Below are 12,282 nucleotides of genomic sequence, written 5' to 3'. Positions count from 1 at the left end.
GCTTGACAAATTGGTTATGCCGAGATGCTGAGGTTTAATCCAATTCCATTTCAGTTCTTTCTGAGTTCAGCTCTTTTATTATGAGCTGGGCTCATCTGCTCTGAGTACTCACTGGCAGGCTCTGAGAAACTCAAGTTATTTTCTACATAATAGGAAAGCTAACACTATTGTCTAGAGAGAGTCGTTGATCTATGCCTTCGAGTTGACTCCGGCTCACAGTGATCCTATGCACAACAGTTCTGAACTCTGCTCTGTCCTGAGCCAATTTCATCATCTCTGACACATCTACCCCCTTTACCGTAGTTACTGAGTCAATCCATCTCATCCAGGGTCTTCCACTCCTGCACTGTCCCCTCCATCCAACATGCCAGAAGTAGCCAAAGTATGTCAGATGAAGCCTCAGAATCCTTGCCTCCAGGGAGCACTCTGGGTTCACTCTCTCCAGAAGAAGGAGCCTGTTTGTTCTCTTAGCAGTCCATTGAATATTCGATACTCTTCTCCAGCACCACAACTCAAATGCATCACTTCTTCTTCTATCATTCTTAGTCGTTGTCCAGCTCTCTGATGCCCAGCAAATATTAGGAAGACCCTGGCCTGCATCAAGTGCACCTTTGTCTCTTGACTGACACCACTGCTCTTCAGTACTCTGGAGAGATCCCTGGCAGCACATTTTCCCGATGCAATTCATCTTGATTTCCTGGCTACGAGTACGAAGGTTGTTGATTGTAGAGCCAAGCAAGCTAAAACTGTTAACAATCTCAATCTCTTCACATCTATCATGATGAGAGAGATCTTCCAAAAAAGTGTGGGCAACTGAGGAGGAGCGCATATGAATCTGAGAAATGTCCAAAACCTCAAGGGAGGTTTGATAAGGCAGGAACCATTAACTTTCCTTTGTCCTGATAAGGTGTCCAGCCGTCCTTTGTCGTTGAGGGAACTTGAACTCCACTTGGAAGGTGGCCTCTATTTTGCAGTACAGCTCCCTTTGAAAAGTTGATGAAATGTGTGGCTCCCAGTCACAAACATCCAGGAATGTGCACTCTCAAACTTTCAGCTATTTTCCAGAAGTCACAGAAATCAATGTTTTGATCCAAGAACCCAAGTTAAAGAGGAGAATTTAAATAACTAAACTGACAAAAACCATGAACGTTTTCTGGGCTGCGTAGAGGAAAAGCCCGAATCTCTAACCTAACTTAGAGGGAAGGTGGAAATGTCTGGAAGGGAACCGCGGCAAATCATTCTGAACCCGTGTTCCGACAAGCTCCCGGTCACGCAGACTTTGGGAGGAGCATCTCTGGGCCCACAGCTTTGTAGAACTCCGCTGGTGTCTTCAAAGACCCATTTGATTCATAATTGAGTGTAGCAGTCAAGAGTACGTTTCCACAGGGCAGTGTCTTTTCAAATGTTCAAGCAATAAATTCAGATTAAGTTCTTGTGAGAATAGCCACAACATTTACCACTGGGAACTCTTTTGAATTTTCTCCTCAGAACACTGTTTTTTAAAAAATGAATCCGTCATTTCCAAGTTAAAAGAGAATGTTGAAAGGCACTTGGGGGGTTTGCTTCCTGACAATTTACCTCCTTTGCAACTCAGTTTCTCCTGGTCCTTTTCCCCCTTCTCCCTCCACAGGGCTAAATCGCTGGACCACTTTACTGCTTTTCTCAAGGCCTCTAATGCAAGATGTTAAGACTTCAAATACCGTGAGTTCTGTTCAAAGATTTAAGATTTTATTTAGACATGCTCCTGGCATTGTGCGATAAGACATTCTACAAATATAAAAATGCTCTGTCTTTGTTCCAATACTGTTATTGTTGATGTTTGTTGTGATTGCATGCTGTCGAGTTGCTTGGGACTCATAGCAACTTTGTGTACAATAACAGCTCTGAAGCCTACCCTTTCCTCAGCCAGTCTCACTAACTATAACACACCTCCCCCCATTGCCCCAGTTACTGACTGTATCAATCCATCTCATCCAGGGTCTTCCTCTCCCGCTCTGCCCCTTCACCCTTCCAAGCATAAAGTCCTTCTCCAAGTCTGGTCTCTCCTGGCCATGTACCATGTAGTGAGATGGAGCTTCAGAATCCTAGCCTCCAAGGGGAAACTTTGTTTCACCGTCTCTAAGACAGACCTGTTGTTTTTTTCCTGGTCATACATGGTATGTTCAAGACTCCTCTCCAGCACTACAATTCAATGGTCAACAACCACCACCACCTTCAGGAGTGCAGTGCAGCTATTCCCCAGTAGGGCCACCAGAGCTCCCATCAGACAGTAAAGCTCCAAACTAGAGCCAAGAGGACTTTGAGTGTTGGCCTGCTAGTGCTTACACAACAAACTGATCCTTGGTTTGCTTATTCCATTTTAGTAATTGTTTATTTGTTTATGGTGCTTTGAGTGAACATTTACAGAGCCATTTGTTTTCCATTTAGCCATCCTAGTAGAGTTCACAGTATGGCATTCCCCACATTACAACTACACTTTTCCAACTTTCCCCCGGAGGCCCTTGTTTCCATCTGTCCTTTCCTAGCCCTTCCTGCCTTCTCAGCTTTCTCCCAAGGGGAATGCTGCCCTGTTTTTTGTTGTTGGTTGGGTTTTTTTAAATTATTTTATATTGGTTTTCTTACAAAGTTCATATACATTGTGTTTCACACTATCCTTCATTCATTCTATATTACATACAATCATTCCCACGCACTGTTATTGTTGTTGTTGTTGTTGTTAAGTGCCATCAAGTCAGATGACTCATAGCAACCCTATGAATGAAAGACCTGAACACTTATATAACTTTCATTGTTTCTCCATGTTCATAGAGTTTCAGGATGCATGCTATTTCAGAAAAGGGTGTCACTCCTGCTTCCAAGCTTCTTTTTTTGGAAAGCTCCACCAAACACTGTCCACTATGGGTAACCACTATCACATTTGACACATCAGTGTCACAACAGTGTTTAGCATCACAGAAACGACGAATTACCTCTGTACAGCAAATGGACAGACCAATGCTATTGGTTTGACCAAAACCAATTAAAACCAGGCCTGAGGGCCCTTGGGCCCAAATGTGTTCTTTAATAGGAGGCCGAATCAAATCATCTCACACCCATTAGTGAGTCAACATTCCACCCTAATCCTCACCAGAAGCAGCAAACAAACCTCTGTAGATTCCAGCTGCTGCATGCCACTTCCAAACTAGATTCCAACCACATACTGCTTATCTTTTATAAAATTAATCACCACTGGACCTTGCCCATCATGACCCTGTCTTTCCAGGTCCCTGCCCTTTTGGTATCATAAGTCCACTATTCTAAGGAAGTAGCACATCCCTGGGGTTTCTCATCACCTTATAAATCTGTATAATGTTTGGATGAAAGGTGAGCCATGGGCGTGAGACTGATTCCAGGCTGCAATGTTACTAAGAGGGCCCATCTCTACTAGACCAGCAAACAGGTGCCTTTATGTATTTCTGTAAAATTTTAATTCCCCACTTAAATGAGTGGTAAGGATAGATATGTTTGGTGATCTATGACCCAGGTAATTTCAGATTCTTACTGTGTCAGATAACTCTTATATTTTCCTCACCTGAAAGCTATATTGCAGTTGCAAAAAGGTTAAGTAGAAGAAAATGATCTTACTTTCCTTTTTTAAAATCCCTTTTCCTAGAGTTTGTTGTGGTGGTCAGTTATTAGGTGTAGGAGAAGAGCACTGAATAGCCCGCGGACCACTGACAGAACAAACAGGTCTATCTGAGAGGAAGTGCAGCCAGGGTGCCCCTAAGAGGCGAGGGTGGGGAAACTTCATCTCACATACTGCGTGTTGTCAGGGAGAACCCGTCCTCAGAAAACCAGATCATGCTGGGAAAGGTGGAGGGTCAGCCAAAGAGAAGACCACTCTCAACGGCCTAGATTTGTGCAGTGACGGCACCAGTGGACTTGGGCTCAGTGGAGACAGTGAGGACGGTGCAGGTGAGGGCTGGGTCAGCTCTGTTGTTCCAGCGGTAGAAAGGGCAACCTCAGGCAGGAAGCAGACAGGAAGGGAAAAGGAAAGGTGACCAGAGGCCTCCAAGGCAGGTTTGCTTCCCGAATGCTTGGTTTGACCCAGCCGGCTCTGTGGGGTGCTGTGCCTGGAAAAGGGGTGCTCGGGGAGGCTTACCGTGATTGAGGACTTCCCTGCTGTGCTCCCATGCTTCAGCAGGCATTTGGACAGCTTTCTCTGTGAGACAATCTGCACAAAAGGAAACAGAGATGGAGATGTTTGCCATGCGACTTCACGTTGGTTTCTTTTTTCCTCTACAAAATGTCATGCACAGCCCTCCTAGGAATTATGACAATTGATCTCCAGTAATATTCCAAGGCTTATTGATGGACCTCTCTACAAATTATTCTCATCTTTTTCCTTGCTTCTTATGAAGCATGACGTAAGAAAGTGAGTGACTAAAAATTAGAGATCATTTATTCAATTACAAGGTGGCTTAATTGGTGCTGTGACATTTATACCAAAATCAGTTAGAAAAAAATTGAACATGTATATTAAAATAAAGTAGATGAACCTTCAGAATGATCTCAAATTAGCACTAAATCTCTGTGCAAAGTGAGGAACGGGTACAGGAAGAGAATGGAACCCAGAGTCTAAATATATACCTCCTGGATCTATCATTTCAGGAGCTCTGGTTTTAATATATTCATTAGTAAATGGGAAAGCGAGTCATCAGGAAACACACGCTCGAGAGGAGTGATTGTGGTCTGCGTTATGATTTGGTGTCAACAACCAATGTGCAATGACAATTTCCATCATCATCTTGGGACCTATTCTTAGAAGCTCTTCCAGACTTGCTCCTGCTTCCGTTTTGGAATGAGAGCTCTGGGAAGGCACGGAAGCCCTGATGCACATGTAACCTGGAGCAGAAAAGCCTTCAAAGCCGAGCCCTGCTGTGCCTGGGAGAACAAAGTCACTGTGGTGTCTGATGGCCATCCACCCAGGATGCGGCCAGGGGTCTGTGTCTCCTGGTGTGTATGCGCTGGGCAGTCCTCTCCCCTCGAGAGTGGGATGGACCACCTTGAGAGCTATCCAAGCTTTAATCTTCACAGGATCTTACTGTTAGCCCTTCTCACCCATGGTGCTGCTGAGTGAACTTGAACTCCTAACCTTTGGTATCTTGTACTGATGCCTTGTGGAGGTTTGTCCCAGGATGAAGCTAACTTTGAATATAGAAATCTTGAAATTTTGCAGAAGGTTGCATGTGCCTCTTTGTTCTTGGTTTTGTTTTTTGGTTTGTTCTTTTTTGTTTTGTACCACTGACTGCACTGTATCACTCAGTGACCCTGTGATCTGAACCTTGCCCTCTGCTGTTCCATCCTCATGGTCTCTGCCAAGCTCACTGTTGGAGTCACTGTGTCAATTCATCTTGTTAAAGGGCTTCCTCTCCTTTGCTGGCCCTCCACCCTTCTCAGCATGATGTCTTTTCCCAAGGGCTTGGCCAGTCCCGGCAACATGTCCAACGTGAGACAAAGTTTCTCCATCCTTGTCTCTAAGGAGCACTCTGGTTGCATTTCCTCCAAGACAGATTTGTAGTTCTTTTGGCAATCTATGGGATACTCAGTATTCATCAACAATATAATTTAAAGGCATGGATTCATCCTATCATTCTAGTCATAGGCCAACTTTCAGATGCATAGGGAGCAAATGGAAACAGTAATCTCATAAATGTGGGCTTCCTCCCGTCAAGGTAAGGTGGGAGTCCCTGAAGGGGTCCGTTCATAGTACTACCCAAATGGCTGATGGGTAAAATGATTTTGAGCCTTAAAAGGATGTTATTGTGCTAACATGAAATTTTCCTTTCTTTGTTACTTATTCCATCCTATAGCCAAGTGATAGGGGTTGCCTCAAAGAATTCCCAATCCTGGTGAAACAAACATCTATTGAGAGGCAGTTCTGAAGGCAGAAAATCCCCACAACTTAGTCTGCCCTGTGGTGGTGAGGTCCCATCTTAGTGCTTCCTCACTACCCCAGGAGAAAGCCTCTCGCTGTCTTTTGTGAACCAGGATGACTATTCTTCAGAGAACATGCATCTGGTCTAAATTAGTAGTAGTTCTGCATTGCTCCTTGACACACCGAGTAGATGTGGTCTCTAGTTTGAGTTACTGAGGATGAGAAAATGAAATAGCATTTCTTACTTTGTTTGACTCAGACGTACCTCAGTTATCCTTACTTGGAAATAATGTATAGTCAGAACACTAGAAAGTCAGTTAAGGGAGTGGTGGTGACGATGACAGTGACAAGAGCAGCTATGCCTCATAGTGGCCCCGTGAACAAGTCTGAATCGTGTCCTGTCCTGCACCGTCCTCAGGGTCTCCAATGGGCTTGAGCCCATTGTCACAGTCACTATACCAGTCCATCTCCTCGAGGGGCTTCCTCTTTCCTCCTGACCCTCCACCTTGCACGTCATGATGTCCATTTCTAAGGACTGGCCTCCCCTGACACCGTGCCCAGAGGACGTGAGACAGTTTCACCATCCTCACCTCTAAGGAGTAACCTATCTGCACTTCCTCCAAAACAGACCTGTTTGTTCTTTCGACAGTGCAGGGGACATTCAACCCTCTCCTCCAACACCACACTTCAAAGGCGTCAGCTCTCTAGTCTTCCTTAGTCATTGTACAACTTTCAGATGTAAAGGAAGAACTGAAAAGACCATGGCTTGGATCATGCACATCTTAGTCTTTAAATGGATTTCCTTCTTCTGTAGAACTTTAGAGCGGTCCTGTGGATCCAAGTAGAAGGGAAGCATTGACAACTGTACTCTTTTCTGTCATGATATTGTCCATTGGCCCCATAATGAGGATTTTTGTCTTCTTGATGCTGATGTGAAATCCATAAGGCAGGCTGTGGTCTTCGATCTTCTGCAGTGTTCCATGTATTATGCACTAACTGCAAGCGAGGTTGTGTCATCTGCACGACATATGTTGTTGGTGAGCCTTCCTCCAATCCTGATGCCACATTCTTCTTCATATAGTCCAGCCTCTTAAACTATGTACTCAGCCCATGGGCTGAATATGTGTGGAAGAAAGATAAAACCTTGACATACACCTTTCTTAGTATTAAATTAGGCAGTGTTCCCTTGTAATATTAGACAGCTGTCTCTTGGTCTACAGCTCGTGAGCACAGTTAAGTGTTCTTGGGTTCTCATTCTTCTCAGTGTTAGATATAATTTGTTGTCATCTATACAGTTAAATGTCTTTGCATAGTCAGTGAACACAAGTCAATTTCTTTTGGCATATCTGGTTTTAGATCATCTGACATCATCACTGACATCATCAGTGTTATCCCTTATTCACAGACTCTTATGAGTTCAATTGAATTTTGGAATGTTCCCTTTTATTATACTATTCCAGCCATCTCTGAATAATCTTAAGCAAGAGTCCACTTGCATATGCTATTAATTATAGTGTTAAATAATTTATTCACTCTGTTGGATCATCTATTTCTTGGAATAGGAACAAATAAGGATTTCTTTTGGTCAGTTTCTAGATGGCGCTCATCCAACTAGTGAGCATGTCCAGGACTTTAGCTCTTTGTTAAAACTTCTCAATTGGTCCACCAGAGGCTCTGCTGGAGAAGGAGGGGCAATGTCCTCCTGTGCTAATCTGATCTAATTTGATGGTACACAATAAGAAAAAAAACCCTCAAAAATATCAATTGGTATTCCATCAATTCCTAGGGCCTTATTTCTAATTAATTAATTAATTAAATCAATCAATCATTCAATCAATCTATGTATCTACCTATCTATTTTTGCCAAGGCTTTCAGTACTGCTTGAACATCTTCCTTCATTATCATTTGTTCTTCATCATATATTGCTTCTTGAAATTGTTAGTGTCCACTAATTCTTTTTGGTACAGTAACTCTGTGTATTTCTTCTGTCTTCTTTTTGTCTTAAAAGGTACATATAAAAAAAGTCTCCTTGCTCTGTTGTCCATAAGCTGTTCTGAGTGTCACAGTGAATGAACAGCAAATGAAACTCAGGTCAGCATCGTCCCAGGATTCTCTGCTTTCAGCCAAGATCCATTGGACATCATTAATGATTCTGTTTATCCCATGTCCTCTTCTGAATCCAACTTGAACTTCTCACAATGCCATGCCTTTGGGGGGTTCTGGCCTGGTGTAGAGCATTAGGAGACATATTTCTGAAGAAAGAACTGCAGTGCCAAGTGCTTAGGGAAGAAAGCATGAAATAGTGGGTGAGAGAGGAGTAATGTCCCCGGTGCAAGGCATGCGAGCACAGAATGGAGGGTTGGAATTTGTCCAGAGATCGAGCCACACCTCACTTTGATCATGAGTAGCTGGGGTAGTTTAGCCCACATCCCATGTACAGTACACCAGGAGGGGATAGACACAGAAACACCCTCCAAGGCTCATTTCTAGGAAAGGGCTTTCACATTTCTCTCCCCAAGACTTCTGGGAAATCATACTCTGACTGATAAGAATGGAGTTGCCTGAAAGTAAATATTGTCATGGAAGGACCTTGCCCTGGTCCTTCCTCCCTCTTTCCTGGTTCTTTTGCTCCAATCACTGATCCAAAGGCCCTATAATGTTATCCGAGTGCAGACAAACGAACCCTTGAAAGCCCTGCCTTTTGTTTGTAGTACAAATAAGAACGGCTCAATATTTTAAAGAACATTGCAAAGCATCTTCCATAGTTTTTCCTCAGGCTGTTCACCTTTTCCCCTCAGTTGCTAGATTTTATTCATTAGTCACGATCTTGTTAAGAGTAAATATAAATAAAAGAGAACGATTGTACATATATATGTCCGGAGTTCAGTAAAGGTTTGGAAGTCATGGCACCAGGAATCATTGCTGATGTCAGAGACACCCAGGCAGAGAACACCTGAAGAATGTCTATTGGTGTTTTATTGACTGTGCAAAGGCACCAGACTGTGGATCATAGCAAACTATGACTAACATTGGGAATAATGGGAAATATGCTAATACAAAATAAATACCTCCATCAAGATGCTGCTGTATGAACAGAGCAAGGGAACACTGCATGGTTTAAAAATCACAGAAGGTTGTCTGCAAGGGACGTATCCTTTCCTTAACTATTCAAGCTGACTAGAGTTAGGGTTAGTGTTAGAGATGGTCTAGCGAGTAAAGATTTGTGCTGCCAACTCAGTGGTTAGTGGTTCAAGATCACCAGTTGTTCCTCTCGTGAAAGAAGAGCAGTCTCCGCCCTTGTGATTCATAGCCTGTGAAAACCCACCTAGGAGCTCGCTCTGGTTCAACCACGACAAGATGCCTATCAATCTATCTATGGACTCTACATAGTTATAGATGATTATTCATGGCACGTAAAGGGGAAAGAGAGTCATTATTACTATTTTTTTTCTTGGAGAACAAAGGTCACTACTAGTTGGGATCAACACTGTAGCTAATGGTTTACTAGTTATCATTTGACATATTCCACATCTTATTCTTTCTTTAGATTGAAGCATGTAGCAAACACAAAGGCCACCCCAATTCCCAGGTATATTTAGGACTACACTGTGTGGGACACATGGTAATGTCCAGTCTTTTTACTTGCAGACTGCCTGTCATTTCTCCTGAGAAGGTGTGTGACACTGGCTGCATCTATGCATCTACACAAAGGGCCAGGTCAATCCTGACTCTGCAGTCTTGTGGGCGGACTGCCTGTCACACATCGCATTCTGGTTTAAGGCTTATTCAAGAATAGCTTTGTTTCCACTTCTTCCATCTTTGTCGTGAAGATTTTGGGGGAAGAAAAATTGAAAGCAGGCTTGGTTTTTTATTATGTTGTGTCAACTCACGTTCTCTTTCTCTCTTTGTTGTGTGGGAACCGGTTCATAGCTGACCCTCAGTGGATTTTCAGAGGTTGTAAATGATAGATTACCCATTTTCTTCTGTAGAGTAGCCGGTGGATTTGAACCATCTGCCTTTGGCTTGGCAGTGCAGCTCCCTACTCACTAGGACATGAAAGTGCTCCTGTTTCACAGAGAAGTTTGAAATTGTTGCTGTGTCGGGAGAGACCCATAGACACGCATAGAAAGTCCAAGAAAAATATCCTCTTGCTTTTCACAGTGTGCTCCTCCCCCCACCCCCCCAACCACCACCTGCAGAAGCAGGGTCAGAGAGCTTGTGAGAAATGCAGAGCCCCAGGCTCCTCTCAAGAGCCCCAGAGCCTGCCTTGTAAGGACATCTCCAGGCACCGTGAATGTATACCGAAGCAGAGGCCACTGGCCTGGAAAAGGGAGTGCTGTGTGGAAACAATTCTAGGACAATTTGATCAGACTGAATAGTGTTCTAAAAAAGGATTTTAAATTCATCTGTTCTGCTGACTTGGACTTGCATTATTGGGTAAAGTCACAGGAACAAAACAAGTCACAGAGCTGGGCTTTGCCAGCTGTCCAGAGACGGGAGCTGCCAGGGCGTGCTCCCTGCATGTGGAAAGTGCAGTGCGCCATCCAGGAGTGGCTCCGGAAGGACCACCCAAGGAAGCAGGGTTCAGAGCACTGGGACTCCATTCCAGCCTGAGCTTTCTATGCAGCAAGGTTCTAATTACTTCAAATGTAATTACAGGCTGTGCCCTTTCTCTGAATTCATGAGCAGGGCTGGGGTGGAGAGAGGCTAGGAGGGGACTGAAGGGCTGCCGGGTATTAATTACCCACCCTCATCTCCATTGCCATAACAGATGACCTGGCTCAGATAGGTACAGGCTACCCTCCGCTCATCGCCCCCCTGGCCATGCCATGTAGAAATCAAGGTGAAGGGGAGATGGTCACACTTCTAAGCAGCCTGATGCCCGTGTGAGCATCCCTCCAGGCTCCCGTTTCACGACATACAGTTGCTGTCCCGTCACCACCTTCAACTGTAATGTCTCTCTGGTGCCTTTAGACTAAGCATTGAGCTGCTAGCCAAACCGTCTGTGGTTCAAGCCAGCCAGGTGTTCTGTGGGGGATAGACGAAGCACTCTGCTTCCAGAGCCTGACAGCCTGCGGTCCGTACGGGGACTCTGACCTAATGGTGGCGGGTGATGTGACAGAGGAGTGCTGGGGATGTTTGGTGTCGCCGTCATCGAGTTGGCTCTGACTCATGGTGACACCATATACAGCTGCCCACTGCATCCCATGGATGGTTCTGGCTTGAACTATTATGACTAAGAAGCCTTGCTAAGGGCTGGCCTGCTAATCAAAAGGCTGTTGGTTTGAATCTGTAGGTGGCTCCACAGGAGAAGAGCTGGCAATCTGCTTCCACAAGGAGCACAACCAAGAAAATCCAACGAGGCAGCTCCCCTCTGCCCCATGCGCTTGGGAAGAGTTGGAGCCTATTCAGCAGCAGCCGATAGTGACACTGTGTTCCCGACGGTCATCGCTGGATGATTTGGAAGGAGATTGCCAGGACTCTTGCCTGGTCCTTCTTGGTCAGAAGGCCCAAGGAGAGCCATCCACTCCCTAGACCTTCCTGGTCAGAAGGTCCACTGAGATCTGTCCACTCCCTAGTCCTTCCTGGTCAGAAGGTCCACTGAGATCCGTCCACTCCCTAGTCCTTCCTGGTCAGGAGGTCCACGGAGAGCCATCCACTTCATAGTCCTTTTTGGCCAGAATGTCAAGGAGAGTCATCCACTCCCTAGTCCTTCCTGGTCAGGAGGTCCATGAGAGCCGTCCACTTTGTAGTCCTACTTGGCCAGAATGTCAAGGAGAGCTGTCCAGCAGCACTGTGAGAGGAAAGCCTCCACTGGCTGGGTGGTGGCCACCCACAAGACGCGCTGGTGTTGAATTCAGCCTGTGTAAGGACTGCCAAAAGAGCAGACAGGTCTGTGTTGATGGAGATGCAAGCAGAGCGCTGTCTAGAGTCAAGGATGGTGAGACTTCGTCCCACTTCCTTAGGGCATGTTTCCAGGAGGAACCAGTCCCTGGAGAGACCACGTGGGGAAGGTAGAGGGTCAGGGAGAGGACAACCCTCAAGGAGATGATGAGCACAGTGATTTTAGCCACAGGCTCCAGTGTGGCAGAGGTCATGAGGACGGCACAGCACAGGCAAGGCTCACATCTGGCGGTCACAGGATTACCACGTGGCATAGTGTACCTAATGGCACGTGACAACGACACAACGGCAACTGCTTTCCTTCCAGGAGCTTGACGTAAAATTCTGAGGTGCCGTGAAGACCACTGAACTCTCCCACCTCTGCTAGCTTTTTTCTTGCCATCTAATTCTTGCTAATACAGGACAAGAGTCACAAATGTAAATGTTGGTCCTGGTGTCACCATGTTAACCTCTCTGCCGC

The 12,282-nt window shown here is 45.2% G+C and overlaps 1 protein-coding gene across 1 annotated transcript in view; it reads right to left on the bottom strand.

The window, feature by feature from the left end:
• CPNE4 (copine IV) overlaps positions 1-12,282 on the bottom strand; it is a 355,861-nt gene that overhangs the window by 131,713 nt on the left and 211,866 nt on the right. Inside the window, exon 3 of the mRNA XM_006883318.1 lies at positions 4,142-4,213. Within this exon, the coding sequence (XP_006883380.1) occupies positions 4,142-4,213 (72 nt within the window). The remainder of the gene's footprint in view (positions 1-4,141; positions 4,214-12,282) is intronic.

This window comes from Elephantulus edwardii, unplaced genomic scaffold (genome assembly GCF_000299155.1).
Source record: "Elephantulus edwardii isolate Elephantulus edwardi_28Jun2011 unplaced genomic scaffold, EleEdw1.0 scaffold00027, whole genome shotgun sequence".
Taxonomy (NCBI): domain Eukaryota; kingdom Metazoa; phylum Chordata; class Mammalia; order Macroscelidea; family Macroscelididae; genus Elephantulus; species Elephantulus edwardii.
Note: the sequence above shows the minus strand (reverse complement) of the source record. Positions and strands in the feature narration are given on the sequence as shown.